At 43.2% G+C, this 24,540-nt stretch overlaps 3 protein-coding genes across 3 annotated transcripts; 1 reads left to right on the top strand and 2 right to left on the bottom strand.

Moving 5' to 3' along the window:
* Positions 1 to 120: 120 nt before the first annotated feature.
* Positions 121 to 3,266, bottom strand: mrpl24 (mitochondrial ribosomal protein L24). Its single transcript, XM_040188974.2, has 6 exons — positions 3,127 to 3,266; positions 2,683 to 2,869; positions 1,880 to 1,975; positions 1,407 to 1,510; positions 1,019 to 1,149; positions 121 to 647 (listed from the first exon to the last, which is right to left on the bottom strand). Exons 2-6 carry the CDS (start codon positions 2,863 to 2,865, stop codon positions 511 to 513), a joined length of 651 nt encoding a protein of 216 aa, XP_040044908.1. The 5' UTR covers positions 2,866 to 2,869; positions 3,127 to 3,266; the 3' UTR covers positions 121 to 510.
* Positions 3,267 to 13,279: 10,013 nt separating this feature from the next.
* LOC120826569 (hepatoma-derived growth factor) lies at positions 13,280 to 18,727 on the bottom strand. Its single transcript, XM_040188975.2, has 6 exons — positions 18,229 to 18,727; positions 16,606 to 16,682; positions 16,092 to 16,230; positions 15,499 to 15,657; positions 15,201 to 15,401; positions 13,280 to 14,995 (listed from the first exon to the last, which is right to left on the bottom strand). The coding sequence occupies exons 1-6, from the start codon at positions 18,313 to 18,315 to the stop codon at positions 14,975 to 14,977; spliced, it is 684 nt and encodes a 227-aa protein (XP_040044909.2). The 5' UTR covers positions 18,316 to 18,727; the 3' UTR covers positions 13,280 to 14,974.
* On the top strand, positions 18,712 to 24,071 carry prcc (proline rich mitotic checkpoint control factor). The gene is made up of 7 exons (XM_040188972.2): positions 18,712 to 20,983; positions 21,078 to 21,125; positions 21,222 to 21,767; positions 21,904 to 21,996; positions 22,142 to 22,288; positions 23,140 to 23,205; positions 23,434 to 24,071. The coding sequence occupies exons 1-7, from the start codon at positions 20,693 to 20,695 to the stop codon at positions 23,518 to 23,520; spliced, it is 1,278 nt and encodes a 425-aa protein (XP_040044906.2). The 5' UTR covers positions 18,712 to 20,692; the 3' UTR covers positions 23,521 to 24,071.
* Positions 24,072 to 24,540: the final 469 nt, after the last annotated feature.

The raw sequence follows: 24,540 nt of genomic DNA, 5'->3' as shown, positions 1-24,540 counted from the left end.
TGTCAAGTGATGCATGGTTTCAAGGGCTGCTGATTTCTGTGGTCACTGCTGTTCTACTACAAGCTTACTTACTTTTCTCTTCCCAAACGTTGGCTTCTTAACGCAGACAAAGCAAACCCCTTAAGTTTGGAAATGTATTTAATACTAGTGTTGTTTGAGGAGATCAAGTTCCTCTAGTGGATCATTGAGTGAATCGCAAATTTACAGAAACATTGAATTAGTTCACGTGTGTCATTTATTCACAATGACAACATGAAGAAGTTAATTCAAACTCAAATATTAAGTTAACAGATCGATTGAAACTAATCAGGGGACATTTAGGCGGAAAGTCAGTTTCACCTCCTCATATGTTTACAAAGCTGTCGTTTCCTTGGTAGTAATATGCATGATGCACCAGTGTTTTACCATCCATGTGCCACACATGTCATCGTCGGTCTCTTTTTAACACGCTCACCAAAACATGGTGACTTCAGAGTCCTTGTGAAAACCGAGTGTCTCTGATTTGTCTGGTCAGTACCAGTAGGAGCGCCTGTGTCTTCTGTTCTCCTGGATGCCCAGCGTCTCCATCACTTCCTCTTCCAGGGTTTTTAGAGACGGTACATAGGTTTTTGCTAGAGTGTCTTCTGGACTGGTGTCTTTCGGTCCATCTGTAATAGCAGAGAGACAGTCGCATGCAAACATACGTACAGCTTGAGAAGCAGAAAAAATAAAAAAGTTAAAACTTTCGAGTTCACTCTGCCTTCGAGTGGCTTCGGACGTTCGGTTGGGAGACAAGTAGTTCATTTAAAATGGAGAGGGAGGCTGTTTGGCATCTTTTACACTTTCCCTGTGTCTTTCACTTAAGAATGAAATGTGTTTCTTCCACCTGATACCAGTCCAACTATACTCAGTCACCCATACACAGATTTTTAGAAGTCAGAAGATGGTGGAAAATGTTTTATGGGTTGACTTTTAGCTACACATGGAATAAACTTGTTAATGAAAACAATCCCCCTAAAATAAAGAGACACACACACACCTTTCCACTGCTCTTGCACAATTCCATCTCGACGCTGCACAACAGGTTTCGGGATGATTCGACCCGTCCTGAGCGACACTCGGACTCTCTCCCCCTCCTCTGTGAATTTCCACTGCACGTCAGCGGGCTTCCTGGAAGATGGATATCAGCAGGTCATAATGAATCGGTTGTGACTCAAAAGATTATTTATCCACAGTGAACAACAATGTACTATTTTTTAATATCCCTAAAGTAGTTTGAAGATTGATAGATTGAGGACGACCTAGAAGAAGGATAACAGCTCATTTTGCAGGCCAATAAGTGGCTCTGCTATCGTTCAGGTCCTGAGGTGGTTGTGCACACGCACAATTACAATCATAATTTTGCAGTGCAGCAAAGTTCACTGTACCTGTCCGAGGGGTCAATGAGTGCGACGTCGCGGAGCAGGATGGGGGCCTCACTAGCAATGTACGTCCCTCGGCTGTCCACACCTTTTCCAATATACCTGTGATGCTACGAGAAAACAACACTTCCAACTGTCAAAGCCAAGCAGGCGGTGGCCAAAGGGCTTCTCTTAGCACACGTTGTCAGCTCGTTTCTGCCTGAATATCAAGAAGACATCTGCTTCCCTCTGGTGGAGCGAGATAATAAATACACGGCATACGACACCAATACAATACTAGCTGACATAAACACTTTATTGTTATCCTTTTGGTGAAATTAGGCAACTGACCAGTAATCTCTGTGTCTAAAATGATTTAAATGCATGCTGAAGCACAAGCACTCTGTGCAAGTGCCAACTTTTTATCATTACAGCATAGCCAGTCATAAAACAGCTTCCATTTACTTTCCTCTAGGAAAGGGAATACAGGAGCTCCTTACCGTGTTCAGACCCTCCAGCATAACCCAGTTTCTGTGTCTGAAGACTTGGATCACTTTTCCTTGCTTCCCTTTGTCCTTCCCGGCGAGAATTTCAACCTGAGAAACGAATGAAAAGCAGATCCTTCAGTTTATGTTGTACAACTATTATCCGTTTACATCTACTAGTCAAACATGTTTTATTGGGAGTAATCCTCTTGAATATACATGTATATAGTAGTAATGATAATTGTCTCAGTATTTATTGGTTAAATAACTTACAAGTAAACAAATTGGAAATGTACATTTTTTGTGCTCACTCTTCTGAATAACATGTTTCCTTAAGTTGTTAAGTAAGTTGTACTTTATTGTTTTGGCTGGTAGCTTCCTGAAAACGACCCTGAAGGTAAAGTGTTTCACATTCTCTATATAATGTGCATGCTTTGTTCGGTTTCCATGGTTCTGAGTTACAAAAGTTCCCAGACGTGTCGACTAAAGACGTCCCAGAAATAAATTACAAATGTCAGAACTTTGATTTCCATTTAACTTAAGTGATACTTGATAATGTTGACACCTAAATGTACGAGGCAAAAACATTCAAGTCTATAAAGAACATTCACTTTCAGATTTAAGATATTTTATTGTCATGTGTACAGTTAACAAGTTCAAGCTCTGTACAATTAATTTCCTACATTATGCTTCCACATAATTACAATAACACACTAGAAAGAAAAGAGTAAATACATAAATACATGTGCATTAGGCATACGGCTAAAGTGCACCATTGACATGAGGACACAAAGGATGGCTGTCTTATGAAGACTCACCGTGTCCCCTCTGAGCACGGACCAGTCCTCTGCCGCCATCGGCTCCACGAACACCTTCCTTCTCTTCTTCCCCGGAGGATTCAGCCGCTTGGCGGCCGCTGTCCACGGCCTGTTGGTGCCGAAGCGGTAGTCTTTGGGAATAACTACCCTGGCTGCCATCGACAGGAGAGCGGTCAGCCTCATGGCGCTGCGGGGGGGCAAAGGAATCAAAGTACGCGAGTTTAAAGAGGAGCTCGTCCGCTTTCTCGTCACCGCTGTCCTCGCAAGCTGTGCTAGCGTTAGCATTCGGGGAAGCTTTGACGGACGTTGTGTCGCAGAGGTGTTTACAAGATTAACCACTATCTTTAAAAACACAGTACATTCTAAAAGTACCTGCCTATCTTGTGAAAACATTGTTAAAACTTAAAACGGAGTAAAGTATCATAACATGCGGGACGATCTTACCCTCTGTTGATGTCAATGTCACATGCAGCAGCGCAGCAGCGCTGGATAACAGCGTTTCCCGTTAGCGCCTCCTGGTGGACGGGAGGGCAACAGCTGGCTGCACGCACGCCCACATCATTTATCTGCTAGTTTCATTTTAGTTTTGAGGAAGGCCGCGTATTACTGTATTCAAATGATATTATATGTATATTTGGAATAAACTGTACAGTACTGTAAAAAAAAGAAAGATATTACAGTATTTGTTTTGGCTCAGGTGTCATGTGTTTTATAGTACTAAGTGCTAATGGATAACCAGTAAAAACAATATACTGTTCTGTCAATTTCTCAGAATAGCTTCAATTTGGTACCTTGAAACTACAGAAATGGCAAAATTCCAAAATTTTGGTTGTCAGTCATTTTTTCATGTTGGGAGCTGCTGATCGAGTGAGTTATTACAAGAAATACTGTTGTGTTACCGTAATGCCGCTAAGAGATATTTATCGCACATATTCAACACAACATTTTCTGAAAACTTTCACTAGAATGTTTCAGCTGCCGTCCAGCAAAGCCACACTTGGAAATGATGGAAATGATAAAAAGGAAAAAGGAAAGTTGAGTGCAAGCATAATGTGCAACATATGTAAAGAGTCAAATTTCAATGATCAATTCAAAGCAGTCAGGACTTGTTACACAATCCCAAAAAATAGTTCAGCGACACTTTAAAAAATACCGAAAACAATTAGATTGAGGAAGGGGATTTTCTACAATTTCAATTAAGAATTTATTGCATGACATACAGACATGGAAACATTTTTTGTAATCAACATGTTTATTAAATGGATTGGCAACTACAACAGCAAACTAAGCAGCAGATTAAGATGAATGACAGTTTACGGAAATAAATTATAAAACACAACCAAGAATTACAAGTAAAAACACATTTTGGACAAGTAATCTAATCAAATGTTGAAATAAAACATCACAATTATTTTTTACAGCCAAAATAAGACCATTCAAGTAAAACACTCATATTCCAGTTAACATAAGTGGAAACAAAAAGGTTCTGAAAACAACATTTTACAGATGACTGTCAAGTCTTCTCATTTGAACTCCTTCCAAAAATTCGACACATCACTTGTTGGCATTGAAAATGTCAGAGATGCAAAAGAAACGTATTTGGTAAAACCAATAAATGCAACAGGCACATAAATTAACTTGTAATAACTTGAGATCTGAGTTGACGGATTTACATACATTGAAGGAGAATACACTAGTAAATGGAGAAAATGTCATTACTACTCAGCCAAGTGAGCCAAAATCTAAACACGCATTGATATGTTTTTCGGTATATCAAACACAAACACAGCTCGCTAACTTGTGTCACATTAAATGGCCTTCTTAGGTGGCAGAATAATTGTTGTCTGTTTCCTCAGCCAGCTGGGTGGACTCCACGGAGCTGATATCACCATTAGTATTCTTGATGAGAAAACATCGCACAAAAAGCGAGCAGTGGGCCGGCGGGGCAGCTGCGCACTGTGCTTTCACCTCAGGCCGACTCCCTCACAAAAGGCTCCGGGGGGGGAAATTAAAGGACGGGGCACTGGCACACATGCTAGCTTTTTCTCCCTCCTTTCTCTCGCTTCTTTTCAGGGATGTAAATGGAAGTTTCGAACCGTTGTGGAGCAGGCTTTGTATCAAAGGCCACATTGAGACACTGCACACTGTTTGCGATGGGTGTCACTGCAGTGAGAGTGTGCTTGTGCCTGAGTTGTGTTTGTGCATTCAAACTGATGACAGAGAGAGAATTCTGCTGCTGATTATTTTGGGGATCATTTTTTTTATTTAGATCATAATGTCTTTGGTCTCGACTGCACTCTGCAGTTCGGCTCTTTGTCACGAGAGTAACAATGAAGACAAGTCAAGCTAAAAGGTCTACAAACTGCAGCCAAAGAATTATCCACCAGCAGAACTAATGACGTCTCCTCCTCCTGCAGAAACATATAATTAAGTAGAAGAAGAAATGGGTCAAGACCACATTAACCTCCATATTATACCTTTAACATTTTCATCGAAATGAATTACAATGACTAAAGAGCATGAAGTCAGATGCTGAGACGTTTCTCAGTACGTCTCGTGGGTGATATCTGCAGTAGCCCGTCTGCATCAAGGTCTGTTTTGTAGAAACTCGTTTAGCGTCAGATACTCCTGCAACAACATGTTCCAATTTCTTCCAGATGGTCTTTGCCCATATAATGACCGTTCTAGTTTGCACACAAACTGTGTGAGATTTTAACTTGTACCCTTCTGGCTGTTCCATGAAAATCTCAGTCAATGGGTGAGTTGAAATAGGCCGTCTTCACATTTGGTGTAGAATCAAAGGCAAGTTGGTCAGCGTAAATGTGTTGTTTTCTTTAAGTGTGCGTTTCCTCATCCATTGCTTTGACCCACTCTCTTGATTTATCTGAGGTTACAGCTTCTGTAAATGAAACGGGTATGTTCCACATCACTCGATAACAGTAATCTATGTTACTCTGGACTCTGTAAAATTAGTCTGTGTCTCTCGTTCTACACCGGATTTAGCTACAGGCTTCTGTGACTCTGCACTTTCTTACTGACAGGAAAGTAGACAATGTATGCAGGACTGATTTTGTCATACCCGATAAAAATACACTTTTCACACCTTGGATCAAGTTTTTGCTTGTCTTGTTTATAAACAAAACATTCTGATCCAAACTTTTGAATTCTCGACAAGTTGGGCCGTCTTGCAGAAATGGAGTATGATTTTATGAAGATTGTATGCATAAGAATATTAAAATAGCCTACATCACAAGGAAAGCGCAAACATCCCAAAAACATTCCCCTCACTTCTAACGACCCGTCTTTGGGTCCCAACCCTCAGACAGATCAGATCTCTTTGTGACTGTGTACCACCTGAGTAGGAGTCAGTGGCTGCGTGATGTTTGTCTGTAGTAATATCAGTCACACTGTGGCAACCAAAGGAAAGTCCTGCTGTGGTTAAAATAAAGGGTCTGTCTCTCCTGACAGAACTGCATTAAAGGCTTACACAAGCGGGATGTGATCCAGCTTCTATTTTCTGTCCTCACCTACTAGGTGCCCTTTGAAATGGAGGGGCGCTTCACACTCCCCCACACTATAAGCACACACGTGCACATAAGTGCAGTCTGGTCTATTTACTAATAAAATGTATTTTTACTGGTAAAAATACACAATGACTATAAAGTTATATCATTATTTAAGGCAATTTCCATAATGTGGATAACAACACATTCTCTCCACCTTAATAAACCCTACATCCCAACCCGCACTCTCTCCGCTCTGCATCTGCAAAACTACTCGTTCCTCCCTCACTGAGAGCAAAACACTCGACTAGGTCTCGACTCTTCGCTGTCCTTGCGCCGAAATGGTGGAACGAGCTCTCTGAAGACATCAGGACCGCAGAGAGCCTTCACATCTTCCGCCGCAAACTAAAGACACACCTCTTCAGACTCTACCTCGACTAAAGACTAACAAATTGTAGCACTTAAATTGTACTTGTAACGTCACTCATCTATAGCAAATTGTAAATTGGCTTATTTGAGGAAATTGCACTTTCTTGTTTCTTGTTCTCCTGAGTTTGTACCCTATGGTTGAATGCACTTATTGTACGTCGCTTTGGATAAAAGCGTCCGCTAAATGACATGTAATGTAATGTAATACAACTGAAGTAGTGGGGCTGGGGGACTCGAGCAGCACACCCTGCTACGCGACCAGCCTCCCGGCCGCGTTCCTGCTCCAAAACTCTGCGTAATTACAAGCTGGGTTGATTAATTATGTCCCTACAATAGACTGCACTCAAACGCCACGCGTGCTAATTAACAGAACAAGCACAATAGTAGGAATAGTGTAGTAGGTTCAAGCTCGGGCTCTGAATGTTTAACACACTGACCTTGACAACACAGGAGTGATATGCAAATTGACTGAATGCATCGACAGAGCTACACTATTTGAAGACTAACGCGCGGACGTCTCTCACTCTAAAGATGCCGCCGATGCAGAACAGCTGTCACAGAGATCCGCTGCAGGTGAAATCCGGTTCTGTGGCGGCGGGTCCGGACTCCTGAAGCAAAACCACTGCAGCTGCGTACTGAACAGTTAAAACTCATCAGTCCGCCGATGACACCATGTTGCACGAACTCTGAGCATCAACTTATGATCCTCAAAATGTAGTAACGAGCCTGGCAACGCGCAAGCACGACGCGCCGTCCGCACCAACGGAGTAAATGAGATCGAGGGTCCCGTCGCGCCGCCTCATTAGCCCGCTGGAGTCACTGTCAAACGGGCTGCAGACGGGCAGAGTCGTGATTCCGCGGTGGATCAACGCGCCCCTGTTGCACCACGACGAGTTCAGGTTGAAGTGAGCTTCTGGCACCATTGTTTGTATCTCTGTACAGTAGCCCACGACCACCGGTCCTCTATCGCTGCTGTGTATCACCGCGAGCCTCAAACCCTCGTGATTCCGTGAGGGACAGTACGCCAGGAGCAGATGGAGATGAGGCTGCTCTAAAGCGTTTTTACAGACACGTGGTCCTGATCTTACAATCGCGACCTGATGTCTGTGGACACCGAGCGTCTGTTTGGGTTTGTATTAGCGCAGCTTCACTGATCTCTAGAACTCTGAATGCAGAATTTACATCGCACCAGATCCATCGGTCCATCGGTCCATACACCACAAGGAACCCAGCATCTCAACGTAGACAGAAGAAAACCACCCTCTATGCGATGCCCGCTGCGCTCCAACTTCTTCCCGAAGGAGAGCTGGCCTCTACCGGGGAAGAACTGCCGTCGTCTCCTCTCGTAGTTCTTTTCACAACACGGACATTTGCCGATCAATTCAGCATGCAGGCGCAGGCCTCCCAGTCGGGATATGAATGATCGACGTGCTGAAATTGTCCATATTCCATATCCACAACCGTCTACACACGACCCGCCCCCGGGCGCCGGCGATTGGTGCAGAGGCTGCGCGACGTCTTCGTCGCGCACGCCCACATCTGGATGCGACTGCCGCAGAAGTGGAGCTTTTGGGAAACATCGAATTACGCACAGGACTTGGAGCGACATGGAAGGGCGTGAGATGTCCCATTGTGGCTGCTGAGGGGAATCGTATCTCCTTCGGGGAGATTGTGGTTTCCAACGTGTCGGTGAAACGAACGGGCCACCATGATGAAGAAGAGGTGTGAGGGAATTATTGTTGTTTCAGCTGCTCAATCGGGACAACGGCAGTGGGCTGTTGGTCGATAATTGATAATAGAGGAGATTCACATAATACAGACATGCACGAGAAGGCCCCAATACGCAATTTAATTAGATTGTACTTGGTTAGAAGACTTGATAATATCAGGGGGATCCGAGCTGCGCGTCACTGAGCGCCTCACCTCCAAAATGAAACCAGCATTTCTGAGACTCCTGCGCCGCTGTGTGTCCAGCTAAAGGCATCGCCTCTGCTTTTCATCCCTGTGCAGCATATCAGATTGACTATTATTGTGTCCACATTGCCTATGTGGAGACGGCGAGGCGAATCACTGAGAAGCAATGAGGATCTCTGGGGCTTGAGGACAGCTGTGCAGGCTAGCATGGGGTTTGTGCATGTGTTATCATTTAATGAAAGGGAAAGGGTAATAAGAGAATCAAAATGACATGAGTGTTGAAAAATAAATAAGAACAATATTGTATTTAACCATGACGTGTTGTAGTTATCTTTTTGGATTAAAGTTCTTGATTAAAGATCTTAAGTTAATTCAAAAAAGATTTAACATTTATCAATACACGTATTGAATGAGTTGAGAGAATACGACGGCCCTCAAATCACCAACGGGAGGGTGGGAGAGGACCACGGGATGGGAGGGAGGGAGCCTGAGTCTCGGAGCGGGGACTGGAGGCGTCGGGGTCATGAGTCTCGGAGCCGTACTGGCCGAGTCCGGGTCGCGGATGAGAGTCTCGGGGTCGGTACTGGCGGGGTCGGAAGAGCGAGTCGGGGAACGGCAACGGGAGAGCGCTGCGCTGCATTTTGATCAAAATGAGTTGGACTAAATCAATGTAATCCTATTTCATAAGTGTTCTTAGATTGAGTTATGTCTACACATATTGGATGGAAATCCTGCATACAAAAATTGAGTTCTTCCAATGACTTATTTTTTTGAGTGAGCAGGGTATAGACACAAAATGCATATAAGAAATAATTTACTTGGATGCCTCCTTTTTTCATATAAAAACTTAATACACTTAATCAACAAATTAATTCACAATTTGCATATCTGTGAGAGCCATACAAAATCCATCCAAATAAGTAAAGGCTATTCACCTGTCTAACAGGCAGTAGACTGCCTGAGAGCTCATTTAACTGAAACATTAGGCGGTTGGATGGATGTTTCACGAATGGACTGATGATTCACTGCCGAACCTGAGCTCACGTTGGACTATTTGACGCCATCATTTAAAGTCTAAACTATTGATAAAATCTATCTAGAGAGTTTAGCCTCTCAACTCTTGTGAAGAGTGAAAGGCTTTCATAGTTAACGATACTTTGACACGGGTGTGTGGCGGAGCCAAATGCAGCACAACGGCACGGAGTGTTTGGTTAACGCTTTATTTGAACACGGCCTCACAGCAGGCGTTCGGGCACAATGAGAGGCAGAGCAGAGTGCGGTCCTCAGGATCAGGGAGGAGATGCCGGGAGACAGCTGGTGCGATCGCTGGGCCGGTCGGGGATCCGGAGCACAAGGGCAGAAGCGCCGGGCAGTCCAAGGGGCAGGCAACAGAAACCCGAGGCGCTCAGGCAGGACTCGTGGTCGGGGACAGAAGGCTGACGTGCTCACCGGGGCGGAGACAGACGAACGGGTCGGGAACAGGCAGGGTCGAAACCGGGAGATCAGTCCGAGGTAGAGTGCTGGAGAGACTTGCATGACGCGAAGAACAATCTGGCAATGACAGGCTGGGTGTGCAGTGCTTATGTAGCGGGGCTGATTGTGAATGCGAAGCAGGTGTGGAAGGCAGGAGAGTGACTGATTGTGGATGCGGGGCAGGTGTGGACGATCGAGCTGGCAGGTGAGTGTGACATACTTTCCGAGAGTCGGATGTAGCGGATATAGATACGCGAGCCGCCGTTAACGTGAACGTTTGCTCACGTGACTTAACCTGTGACGCATTCGGTCCACATTCGGTCTCCGAAGCTGGATGGAAAAACAGGTGGCCCACAGAATGTTATGACGTCACACAAAGACGGAAGGGAACGCGGCATGGCCTACGTCAGAGAGTTCTTAATGCTCCAGAATGTATCTTGAGTGCATGTGCACGTGTTCGGAGAAGCAAGAGAGCGGACGTGTGTGGAGACTTCCAAGCGACATGGCAGAATCACAGGGCGGTGGAAGGATGCTTCCATGGAAGTTAACTGAGGCGTTTGTTGTACCAAAAGAAAAGCGGATATCTCAAACCGAAGCCCGTTACACCCAAAGGAAACTCAATGAAGCAAAGGGAACGATATCACAACTTAAAATTAAGTCAGAGGAACAAAGTAAATTGATTGTTGTGAGCCAGAGGGAAACTGATTATCTGCAATCGGAAATATCTTCACTCATGGAGAATGAAGACATTTCAAAGGAACATCTAAAAGAAGCAGAGTGGAAACTTGCAGTGAAATCGAATATGAATGATGATCTTCAATTACAGATCATTGACATGGAAACAGACATTGCAGAGCTCTCTAGAATTAATGCTGCCCTTACGCAGAGTAAAGAGGAAGCTCAAAAACATTCGGATTTTGTTCTGAAATGCAAGAAGAACGAGGCTGCTTTGATCAATGAAAATAAGTTTCTTGGTGATAAACTGGCCTGCGTGACATCTGAGAAAGATCTAAATCAGGCAAAGATTTCTAATCTGGAGGCAGTTGTTGAAGCCCTAGTTGAGGAAAACCAAACTATGAAGAACCAGAGCCTGATCGCTTAGAGGGAACACACCAAAGTCACTGAACATCTTTCTACAACAATTGATGAAGCAACGGGTAAGATATCACAACTTGAAAAAGAGTCGGAGGCACAAAGTGAATTGATTGTTATGAGCCAGAGGGAAACTGATTATCTGCAATCGGAAATATCTTCACTCAGAGAGAATGAAGACATTCAAAAGAACATCTAAAAGAAGCAGAGTGGAAACTTGCAGAGAAATCGAAAATGAATGATCATCTTCAATTACAGAACAATGAAATGGAAACAGGAAGGATGCTTCCATGGGAGTTAACTGAGACGGTTGTTGTCCCAAAAGAAAAGCAGGTATCTCAAACTGAAGCCCGTCCCACCCAGAAACTCAATGAATTAACGGGTGTGATATCAGAACTTAAAATCATGTTGAAGGAAGAAAGGGAAGACCTTGTTATGAGCCAGAGGAAAACAGATTTTTCAAAGGAAGATCTTAAAGAAGCAGAGAGGAAACTTGCAGAGAAATTGAATAGGATTGATTATCTTCAATTACAGAGAGATGTAATTGAAAGTGACATTGAAGAGCTCCGGAGAATTAATGCTGGCACTGAGCAGACGAAAGAGGAAAGAAGAAATCATGAGAATTTGGCCCAACTTAAAGACTTGACCGAGACAACAGACATATGGGAAAAAAACCATTCAGATTTTGTTCCGGGATGGGAGGAAAAAAAGGCTGCTTTGATCAATGAAAACAAGGTTCTTGGTAATAAACTGGCCTGTGTGACATCTGAGAAAGATCTAAATCAGGCAAAGATTTCTAATCTGGAGGCAGTTGTTGAAGCGCTAGTTGAGGAAAACCGAACTATGAAGAACCAGAGCCTGATCGCTGAGAATGAAGACATTTCAAAAGAACATCTAAAAGAAGCAGAGAGGAAACTTGCAGAGAAATCGAATATGAATGATGATCTTCATCAACAGAACGCTAAAATTGAAACAGACTTTGAAGAGCTCTCTAGAATTAATGCTGACCTTAAGCAGAGTGAAGAGGAAGCTCAACAAAGAAATGAAGAGAATTTGACCCAACTTAAAGACTTGAATGAGAAACTAGACAGAACGATCAAATATCATTCGGATTTTGTTCTGCAATCCGAGAAAAGAGAGGATGCTCTGATCAATGACAATAAGGTTCTTAGTGATAAACTGGCCTGCGTGACATCTGAGACAGATCTAAATCAGGCAAAGATTTCTAATCTGGAGGCAAATGTTAACGCGCTAGTTGAGGAAAACCGAACTATGAAGAACCAGAGCCTGATCGCTGAGAGGCAACACATCAAAGTCACTGAACCTTCAGAGTCAAGTTGAAACATGTTACAGAACAATCTCGGAGAAAGATGAAGAAATGCAACTACTTAAACAGACCAATGACCAATATCTGTCAGAGATCCAACAATTCAGAACGGAGGAGACACCTATGGATGAGACGGAGGAGACACCGGTTCAGGCCAGAAGTTGGTCTGGCCTTGCTAAAGGTCTGGTGAACGTAGGATGTTATGCTGCCATCGGCATCGCCACGGCAGTGCTTACTAACAGCTGGAGTTCAGACTTGAATTGCAGCCAGTCAAACCGTTTCAATGATTTCCAATACACCGCACCTCGTCCCTTCTAATCAGGTACAAAGACTTACACCAAATATGAATATATTTGAATATAGCCATTAGTTGGATTCAAAAGACACATCCAATCAACCGCAACTCAACAGATGAACAGAATAAGACATCCCCTTCTAGCGAGGGGTAAATATTCATCTTCATCATCAAACCAATGTAGGTTTTTGCATGTATATGTGGTTGTTTGCCTCCGTATGGACCTATGTCTGTATGTGAGTGTGAATGATGACCTGACAATGTGAACTGTGATGGTTCATGTTAAGTGAGAGGTGAAGATAATCCATGTATATTTATGTGTGTCTGTCTGTGTGAGTGGGAATGGTGTCCCCGTGACCCCTCCTTACTTTTAATCACGAAAGTTGAGTACAAGCATAATGTGCAACATATGTAAAGAGTCAAATTTCAATGATCAATTCAAAGCAGTCAGGACTTGTTACACAATCCCAAAAAATAGTTCAGCGACACTTTAAAAAATACCGAAAACAATTAGATTGAGGAAGGGGATTTTCTACAATTTCAATTAAGAATTTACTGCAAAGATTTTTTGTAATCAACATGTTTATTAAATGGATTGGCAACTACAACAGCAAACTAAGCAGCAGATTAAGATGAATGACAGTTTACGGAAATAAATTATAAAACACAACCAAGAATTACACCGTAATGCTAAATCCTACCCCGGGAATTGACATGTGACGGGAGGGGGCCCACTTTTACCATCTTATCGTTTGTGGTATTTCTGAGGTTTTAGGCACAGCAGCCTTTACTGAGTTGAGGTGAGGTAAAGGTTGAGACTTCCCTTCAGTTTATGGTTTGGTCACCTGTGGGCTCCAAAGCAAATAAAGCAAAGACATCCACGTGAAACATGTTGAGCAGGCTGTGCATTACGAACAATCACTAGAACCGTAAAAGAAAGAAAAAAGACCAATTGTGAGGGGGGAAGTAAAAACACATTTTGAACAAGTAATCTAATTAAATGTTTAAATAAAACATCACAATTATTTTTTACAGCCAAAATAAGACCATTCAAGTAAAACACTCATATTCCAGTTAACATAATTGGAAACAAAAAGGTTCAGAAAACAACATTTTACAGATGACTGTCAAGTCTTCTCATTTGAACTCCTTCCAAAAATTCTACACATCACTTGTTGGCATTGAAAATGTCAGAGATGCAAAAGAAACGTATTTGGTAAAACCAATAAATGCAACAGGCGCATAAATTAACTTGTGGTAACTTGAGTTGATGGATGGACACATTGAAGGAGAATATACTAGTAAATGGAGAAAATGTCATTACTACTCAGCCAAGTGAGCCAAAATCTAAACAAGCATTGATGTTTTTCTGCATCAGTATATCAAACTGAAACACAGCTCGCTAACTTGTGTCACATTAGATGGCCGTCTTAGGTGGCAGAATAATTGTTGTCTGTTTCCTCAGAAACTCCGATTTGAGTCGATGGATTTGAAAGTTTGCCGGTTAATCCAACAATTGGTCTTCTCAGATGGATTTGGAATATTTAAGCTGGTGAATTGAATGACGTTTTGTCAGCTGCAAATCAAGCATTCACTACACCGAAGCAACAAAACCTGCGTTCCATAAAAACATCATACAGTGAACTAGACAGTAAGAGGGTAAAAAATAAATTCTGAAAGTGCAACTCAACATGTATCCGATGACTGAATATATGATGCAAGATGAAGCCGAGAAGCTGTGAGAAACCGATTGAAGTAATACATTTAATGAACTAAAGCAGAGAGCATTGGTGAGAATTTGTTCTTATTCCTGTACAATATTTACGTTTTGAAACCATCAGAATGTTTTCTGCTGATCGGTGTTCAAATGGTCTCCTTTTTTTATTTTCTATATATTTCAGTGTTTATTCCCTCTAAACTGAAAACATGTTTTGACACCTAGCATTCAGTCTTTGTAATTATGTAATTGCACTTAGAAATAAAAAATATATACACACACACCAAAATCCCATTTATAAATGAGCTTTAAATTGCTCAGTTCAATTGTTTGAAATCAGATTAGCAAACTTTTTGTTTTTGGGATATATGATATCCCAAAAATAGCAAATGAGGATTTGTTTGTCTCTCAATACAAACACTTAGGTTTTTAAAATTCTTCTATTAATTAAACAGCTGAAATCTGGGATCCAACTAGTAAACTGCTGCTTAAATTCCAGGAAAAAAAGCAACAAAGGTTCTTTGTTTTCTTCTGACTTGCCGTTAAGCGCTGTCGGTCACAGGCTGCAGGGAGAACAGGAGAGCGATATTAGAGGAATCCATACATTTAGTGTCTCTGACATGGAAGGTACACATAACATTGTAATCACATTTTTGTAGCATGGTCTCTATTGTAGAATATTTATAGATCTTACCATGTTGGTAGCCGGAAACCTGCATGAACCTGAATTTGATTTCACCATGAGTGCCGATGTTGCCAGTGTCTCACCTTGTCTGCCTTTAGCTGGCCTCCTGCTGGAGCCTTTTCCTGCGCCTCTGCTTTGGACTCGCTCTGTGAGGAGGGAGCCGTTGCCTTGGGTTCGGCCACATCATTGAGCTTAGCCTCTGCATTAGCATTAGCATTAGACTTGGAGCGGTCTACTTTGGGATCACCTTCTGCCTCTGTATCCTTCGGCCGCTTGGGTGACGCCTGCAAAAAAGGTTCGGATCGAAAATGTCATCGTAGTATGAACCGAATATTAAGCCCGCTACTTAAGCTGCGTGAGGATGGCGGACTCGAAGCTCACCTCTGTGGGCTCCTCCGCTTTTCGTTTGGCTCCTCCCCTCTCGTTCTTCTCGTCGATGACGAGGGCCCCTTCATCCTCATCACTGCTGCCCTCGGCATCGGCTTTCTCCAAACTTGCGGTGTCCCCTGCCTCTTCTGACGCGCTATCCTTCTTCGATGACTACAAGTTGAGATTTAAATGAGTGAAATAAAAAAAAGAATCCGTCAAAGTCTGGAGTTGGACCCACAAGAACATACCGTCTTCAATTAGTGAACAGTGAAGTTATTTTACGTTCTTCAAAGCACGTAATGTAAGTTTCGCTACAAATGATTTCACAAGGTTCTTACAGACATGTAGACGTGTTGTATTGACTACAATTTTTTTTAATCTTTCTGGGCCAAGAAGAAAATGTCAACACACTCGATGCGTGATTGGTTGGGTTTCACTGTAGAAAAGCATATCAATATTTCTTGTCTTTGTTTGCATCTCTATCCTTGCACCATAAAGTAAACTCTTTCCAAAAAAGGCAACAGGGGGTTTCCGGCAGGTTTCCTTGTTTTGACCCACAGTACAATAAAATACCCTTTGCCTAAATCCTAGAAATACACACACACCTCATAGCCTTCATGTGTGACCGTGGGGTTGTTCTCAATCTCCCAGAGTCCCTCAGTGAAGCCTTTCCTCTTGTTCGCTTTCCCAAATTTCTCCTTATTTTCGTCGTACGGGGACAAATCCTTGGCCCCCAGGAATGCCCTGTGGAGGTCAAATGTAACTGGTTTTCTAAATGTCCACTTAAGCACAATGACTGGATCTGTGTAATAGGCAGAGATGGTGTTACGCCACAGTAGCTCTGGCTATTTCAACATCTGGATAAAGGACAACACATTCTACTAAATTCCCTCTGTGCTTTAGTGATAAATAAGTCAAATACTTTTAAAACAGAAATCATTTGTAAATTAATTTACACAACTCACTTATACTGTTATTTTTTAAACTGCATTACTTGACTCATGTAATGCCACTAAACAGGAACACAGAAAATAAACTAGTTCTAGAAGAGATAGGTTTCAATTTCTTAAATTATTAATGTATTTGCCATCATCTAGCATCAGCACACAGATTACTCACGTCTCATGTGTCCCAAAAAAGAACACCTGATACTTGTTGGAGGGGGACTTCACGGCTCCTTCAGGCAATTCGTCAATCTGTGAATTAAGTTTATTGAGAAAAGAATGAGCTTTGTGGAAAATGACAATGAAGAACGACTCAAAGTCACTGCACCAACGTCAAATCAATGCCCGTCATTTTTTCGGAATAACGTTCCAAATGATAAAAACTCGAGGTAATGAGGAAAGAGCATTTGATAAGCTTGAAAATGTTTGGTATTTTCTTTTCATAAATGAGTCAATAACTATTGACACATGTCATGTGTGTCAATTATTATCAAAATTAACTTTTGCCATTAAACCAAATAACAGAAACTATATTAATAGTTCCAACAATAGGTGCAGTAAAGGCTCCATTGAGTATTCCAAGTTACTTAATCCACTTATGAGCCATTTGAAAGCAGGCTCTTTGCGCTTTTTGTTCAGATCTCTCGGTTAAGATTGTTGCAACGCCCACTGGGTCTGTGTTTAACTGTGTTTTTAAACTGGGCCGTAACAGTGAGGTGCAGGAAGGGCTGCTGTCTGATTGCAAGCCGCTGAGAGGTGGGGCCGGACCTGTGGCCTGCTGCCATGGCTGATAGGACCAGGAAAACTGGGGGGGGGGGAGAAAGAGTCCCATTGCATCAGACACCAACTTCAATATGCTTTTGTATCAAGTGACATTAATTGCATTTCACTTTAGTTACGTTATATGCGTTATTGTAGTTAACTTGACATTTTTTCCCCATGCTGAATAAAGATCCACTGAAACGTTGAGCTGCTGGGTCTCTATGGATGTTGTAGACATTAACGTGACATTGTGGTCTTATATACTGTTCTTGAGGAGCCAGAAACGTATCTTTCCGTTATGGGAGAATCCCTAAAACAAACAAGCACACACACACACACACACACACACACACACACACACACACTGTTAACTTATTAGTTAAACTGGATGCGGGCAGGCAGGCATGTTTACAAAAGCATCGCAGCGTACGGCCACACATGGCAACAGTTACTAAGGGGAACAACGTGCAGCTCATTTCAGCTAAGATGCAACGTTAGCTTAGCTAAGCTTCAAGGTGGATTCCTATTCCCGTCTTAAAGACGGCACAATTTAGAAGACGCGGACGTTTACTCCGTGTATGTCAAAGCGGTTGAATTTAGCAGACCTCCCGTTGTCGTCGCACAGCGGCTCTCCTCACCGATGACTTAGCCTTTATCAACGTTAGCTTAACGGGGCCCCCGGGAGGCGAAAGCGGCACACGGAGAGGGGGGGGGGGGGAGACAATAAAAAAAAGGGGGTAGAGAACAGCTTCACACAACACTCATATTTAGTAAGTCGAGCGAGGTGACGAGCTGTGCGGCTGACGACTCACGCGAAAAAAAATGTGCCACGGTCCGCAGCCGGCTAACGATGGCGGAGCGCGGCTCGCGGATGCTGGGCAACGTCAGCTAACGCCGCCGAGCTAGGCTAACTCATGGTGGCTAACGCGAGCTACCGCTAGGCCGTGCGGGTACACAGGCGATAAGAACAGGCGGTCAGAAGGACTGGAATCAATGCCGAACCGTAAGATGGAAACGAGACGCTTCGGTTGCTTACCCTCGCAGGCCACTGTGGGTAGCCCTTCATTTTAGCAAATACAAGATCCCCCGGTTTGTATTCTCGTTGCCTGTTGGACCTCGGCATGTTGTTGTTTTTTTGCAGATATGACTCGCTATGTCAGATAACTTGTAGGAGTTTAAAAAAAAAAAGCGTAGGTCAGTGGTTGTATTGTGGCGCCGCGTCCGGGTTCTTCAACACCTGCTGCAAACGAGCCGAGCCTCGGTTTCTCATCCAGATTTTCACCAGGCGCGTAAAAACTGGAGCGAAGACGAAGGCACCTGACTTTTCTTCTTCTCTTCACGGATTCTGAGGGCCGCAATCACGGCCGGCGATAAGCACACCGGGCTGTGTTTGACTAACGCCACACTTCGAATAAACGCGGCAACTGTATGGTTTTTAATATTATCCCACGACCCAGTGACTCGTCGCTTGGACTGTTGGGGGTTTGAAATTGAAACCCGCCTCCCCCACAATCTGCACAGTAGCGCCCCCAGTGCACGTTCAAGATTTGTCAATTTGTAGAAGCAAGTACAAATATCATTCGCATGGAAATTTGCAGAGCTACGGTTTAACTGAGGTAGAAATACTTAGGGGATGCACTTTAAATAAACCACAAGTAAACGGACCAATTCAATGTAGATGGCTGGATTAATTTGCATGGAGACCCAATATGTGCAATCTCTGAATTGTGTACAGTTCTTGTACCCAAGCGTATGCTGTGTGGTGATTTAACTAAACTCACTATATTTATGAATATGCAACATATGCACAACATTAAATAAGGTATTAAAGTACAAGGATGTCTCCCAATTAACAACACACAGGTAATTCCACTATCAAGTAAGGTTGTTATTACCATACATTATCTATCAAACAAATGCACTCCTTCACAAACCAGATTGAATGTCCGTTTTGAATCAGACAAAAGCATGTGGTAACCTAAACATTCATTTCAAATGTAATTGTTGGAAACCTCAATTCAAAACCATGGACATTAATATACTGCTCTAACAACCTACTATCTAAAGAATTAGATTGTGTGGGAAAATGCTACAGGGATTGGCAAGGTTGGCTACTGAGGTTAGACAATATATTCAGGCTCACAGTCTCTATATCAACACCGGAAGGGATGATCATTTATGCCTTTATCTCTTCCTGTCTTGATTATTGTAATGCACTATATTCCTCATTCAGTATGTCTGCAATTAACCGTCCGCAGGTAATTCAGAAAGCTGCCGTAAGATTACTCCCTATAGGACAAGGACGGTCTCACATCACCCACATACTCAAATCTCTTCACTGGCTCATTGTAGAAAATAGGCTTTAAAATTCTCAGTCTCACTTACAGAGCATTACACCGTCAGACTCCTGAATATTTGACTAAAGTTCTTTGCTTAGCTCTTATTTACCTCATTTCCATGTTTGTATCAACTGTTCTGTAAATGATTGTCCCTTGTATGTGTTATTTATGAATTCTTCTTTGAAATAGCACTCCTGTTAAGCACTTTGGGACTTGGATTTGTCAAAGCCACTATTTAAATACATTTGACTTACTTAACTATGGCCGAATTACTCCTAAAGGTGTTTGCTGGGTAGACATTAGGGCTCTGCAAAGGCCCCTCAAGTTCCTCCACACTAAATTCAGAGAAAAAAAAAATCTGTTTCGATTGATTTGATTTTTTTCTTCAAACATGGAAGAAAATAAGGAAAGATGAGGCTGTTTGGGATTTTATAATGCAAGCTAATCACGGTATTCAGTTGCAGATCAGGGCTGACCAGGGCTTTAAACATATTAATGGCAGTTAATGCATGTTTCACCAGAAACCCAAACTACGTTTTTCAATTACCTGACTATGTTAATTGACTCAGTAGACTGTTGCTGTAACATGATAATACTCACCCTGTCCACGTGGGGCGCTAATGTGCTGGAGTTGTTTACCAACTAAAAAATACAGACGAAGAAGAAGGAACCAAAGCTGCGCAAGAAGCTGCGCAGTGACTGTTTTTTTAAATCATGAACGATGGAGGCGAATGTTTTGATGGAGTCTCGGGACTAAAATAAGCTGTGCTCTTGTGGTTTGAATCACAGCCGCTGCTTCAACCGATGTCATATTATGTGTAGGAAGATATCTGAGGTGAATTTAGTGTGACTAAAGTAAGACGGGGCCAGTTAGCCAACACCGTTCGCTGCTGCGGCCTTAGCTACCGTTAGCTTTCCTTTAATGAGCTCACCGCGCGGCTCTCTCGCAAACCGCTGTTTCTACTTGACACTACAGCTCCATCAGAAATGATTCCGTAATATTTTAAAACTGTATTTATCGACCATTACCGTACCTTTTATAATAGAAGTTTAGCTCGTCGGAAAGTGAGCACTGCTTGTTGAGACCAACCCCCGGAGGAGCGGATATCCGTGACCCGAGAGTTCCTTTAAGAATAACACTATTTAATACCCTCAGCAAACATGTCTTTAACGTTGGTTGCCTACGGCAGCAGTGACGACAGTGACTCGGAAGACACTCCTGCACCACGGGAGAGCAAAGTTGGCTCCCGGGGGCTCTTCTCGGCCCTGCCGTCTCCCAAGAAGCCAGCATCGACCCGAGGACCGAGAAAGGAGACGAAAGCCGAGACGTCCGACGACGACCAAACGTTAGACCCGCAGTCATCCAAAGCGGGATTACTTTCCAGTCTGCCCAAACCCAAGAAGCGAACCGAGCCCGTCAAGATCAGTGTACCGCAGATCCAGAGACGGGATGTGAGTATCGAGCCCTTTGCTTTTGACGTGCTGTCGCTCCCGTGGCGTCCAACTAGGCTGTAATCAATAATCTATTTACATGTTTTGTCTACAGTCAGACTCTGACGACGATGAACCAGCGAAGAAGAAACTACAACCCCAGGTAAGGATGACTAGTATATTATTTAATGCCTTTGCATAGTGTTGTATAACTAGTATCAAACTTTTTAGGACTAATTGCGCTGTTCCCTCCTCCCAGGGTTCGGGCCTTTCCTCCCTTCTACCACAACCCAGAAACCTGTCAATCAAGGCGATGGATAGAGCCCTGATTCCTCACACACTCACCAAGCGCCAAGAACCAAAAGGACCCAAGTCCGGAAAGCCTGCTCAGGGTCTGTTTGATTCGAGTGCGTCTCCCTCTGCTATCAAAGCTGCGGCAAAGTCAGCTGCCTTGCAGGTGGCTCGACAAATCGCCACAGACGACCAGGACGAGGAGGACATAAGCCCACAAAACTACTTTTCTCTGGGCGAGAGCCCCCAGCGCCTCCCCGCAGTCGCCCCGAGTTTAGACCCCGAACCAGGAGCCGCTGCAGAACCTGTGGCACTTGTACTTGCCCCTGCAGAGCCTGTTGCATTTGCACTTGCCCCTGCAGAACCTGTTGCGCTTGCACTCGCACCTGCAGATGAGCCGGGTCAGTCGGATGCACCTCTCGACTTTGGGGGGAGCCATAAGGGAGCTGGTGCGTGGGCAGGTCAATATCCTCTGTATCAACAGCCCGTGGCTGGCCCAGAATCTCTCCCTCAGGTAGTCATAACTCATGTACAAGTACCTTGTACTGTATACATGTATCAGACAAATCACTCTAGATTCTGATTGGGGGGGTTGAACAAATTTAAAACAGAGCTCACGTAACAATATATATATTTTTTTCTCCTGTCAGGGATACTATAATGAGCCATACTACCAAGATCCTGAAACTGGATCGACAGAGACTGAAGAGCCCGGCAACTCTGCCATGTTTGACGATGAAGCAGTAAGACGTTTGCTGTTTTTTCCATCTAAATTGTTTTGTGCCATTCTTTACAAGTAGGGATATTTGTGGTAACGTTTGTGGCTGCATTAAACCCTGTTCAACACGTTGTTTTACTTAATATTAGCCATTTCTCCCTCTGCTTTAGTTCATGCGGCTGCAAGGGAAACGGAACAGAGGCAAAGAGGAGGTGAAGTTCCTGGAGATCAAAGGAGACGACCAGCTAAGCGGCAACCAGCAGTGGATGACCAAGAGCATGACCGAGGAGAAGCAGAACCGGCAGTCCTTCAGCAAGGTGACATGACTGGACCTCTGGGGTTGGGTGTAGTCTTGTGTTGAGGTTTATGTTCCGTTTTTAGCTTTTGGGAAAGTTGAAATTCAGAACACCTAAAGTCCCGCAGCCATAAAGTGTTTGACGAAACCTAAAAAAAAATGTAACTGCCTTAAACGGCGTACATAATATTCACATGGACGTAAATGAATTTGTTGGTACTAATCTTTGAGGTTTATACTAAACAACGCTAAACTAATGGCGCGTTTCCACCGAGCGGTACGGGTCGGTACCCTTTTATTTGTGTCTCCACTGCCAAAAGTTGAGAATGGTACCAAAAATCCGAACCGTACCGTACCCTTCCGTTGGAGTACCTGGCACAGTTGTTTGGTACTAAAGGGTGGAGCCAGACTCACTGTAGAACGTTGATTGGTTGAAAGAGTGTCGTCATTTGCGCGTGCCGCAAGTGTGTTTTTCCTTGCAGCATGTAGCCTTTGCTCGACAAAGATTGTTGTCTCCTTGTGACAAACAGCCACATATCGAGATGCAATCTCTGTAGGCTGTATGTCCTCCATTGTTGTTTGCGGTTAGCTTTCAGTTTTCGCACGATCGAATGACGTCGATCTACTTTCAGTCATATACCACGCCTATCAAGTGACGTTATCACTACTTTGTGGAATACACCACGTCTATCAAGTAAGGGTACTGTTCGCAGTGGAAACGCTCGCCAAATCATGGTTAACAGAACTGACCCGTACCGTACCGCTCGGTGGAAACGTGCCATTAATCCACTATCTGACAAGAACACCTTTCAATTTATACCTTTCCTTTCAACTATTGTCTACTTTTTAACCTTTTTTCCTTCATATCTGCAGAAAAATAAAGAACTTCCTACAGGACAACAGCGACGCAAGCATCAGATAACTTATCTCATTCACCAGGTGAGCGCTACCAAATGTCTGCAGTCCATGAAACAAGCTAAAAAAGTTCCCAAATGACTCTGAACTTTGCCTGTAGTTTTCCTTTTAACGTTTTTAGCTTAACAATCATGTTTGGCTGGTGTTCCAATTTGACACACCCCAGATTGTATTTATTCATCAAGTTGGTATTCTGCACTCATGTTTGTGTGCTCACTCTGAATCTGAAGTTCACTCAATTTTCTTTCGTAGGCAAAGGAACGCGAGTTGGAGCTGAAGAACAGCTGGGCGGATAACAAGCTGACCCGCCGGCAGACGCAGGCCAAATACGGCTTCTAGAAGTCATACTATGGACTCTTGGTGGCATGTGGAAACCCTGTATTAGAAAGTAGTTTCCCACATATCCCTACACACTGGGAGGATTTATGTTTGGGAAGACATAATACACCCTCCTGTATTTGTGTTATTATATTATTTAGTACTTTTCTCCAACTGTTTCATAAGGTTACTTTTGTACGGTCGTTAATTCTCCTTCCACAGTCATTTACAGTAAACATAGGCTCCTCTACAGTTTGTAAGGTACCCGTGGCCAATCAGTGGCAGATGATGTAATGTGTCCTTGAAGAGGCGATTATAAATGTTTTTATTTGGAATCGTCCGGTTTCCTCTTCATGTAGTGAACAGGAATCACTTCTTGATGGCGTTTGATGGATACAGTCCACTCTACAAACTGGTTTGGTTGTCTGGCAGTCACACAAATCTTAGTAAAACGTTGCTTTTGATAATAAAATGAACCACAGGCAATAGAAAGCTGCATCGCATTTTGTAAAGACAAACCTGTTGCGCTGCAGTGGCTCACAATAACTCATTAAAGTAAGGCTGTAAACATGTCCACGTCTGTCACTTATTTCAGCCCTAATTTTCTTTCATACCTGCATCAGTTTGACATCCAGCAGGCATCTTGCTCTAGTAGTTTTCTCCTAAATCCTTTGAGAAGTCTTTTATTAGTGTTTTACGGGCAGTGGGGAAACCATTTAGCCTCTTCACTCTACTCTAAATAGCAATCACATTAACCTCTTGAGTTTTATTTTAGGTGGCTGAAAGGAGGCTGTAACCATCTTTCTGCTGCTCCAGTTAGAGGAAGATTCTGCTGTGTAAATGAATGAGTGGCTTTCCTTCTGCCGGTGAGCCAGATTCTTTCTCATACAATAAAGCCGTGTTAAAGTAAACTGTTCCATGTGTTGAAACAAATTACTATCCTAGAACACGTAGCATTTTACCAATGGCTGAGAACTTTTAAGCGTGTTGTGCAGTTAAAATTGAAAGAATAAAAATGTTTCCTTCTCCAACTTCATTCCT

The sequence above is a fragment of the Gasterosteus aculeatus genome, chromosome 10, assembly GCF_964276395.1.
Source record: "Gasterosteus aculeatus chromosome 10, fGasAcu3.hap1.1, whole genome shotgun sequence".
NCBI classification, from domain to species: Eukaryota; Metazoa; Chordata; class Actinopteri; order Perciformes; family Gasterosteidae; genus Gasterosteus; species Gasterosteus aculeatus.
The sequence above is the reverse complement of the archived record's forward strand: the minus strand, read 5'-3'. Positions and strand labels throughout refer to the sequence as shown.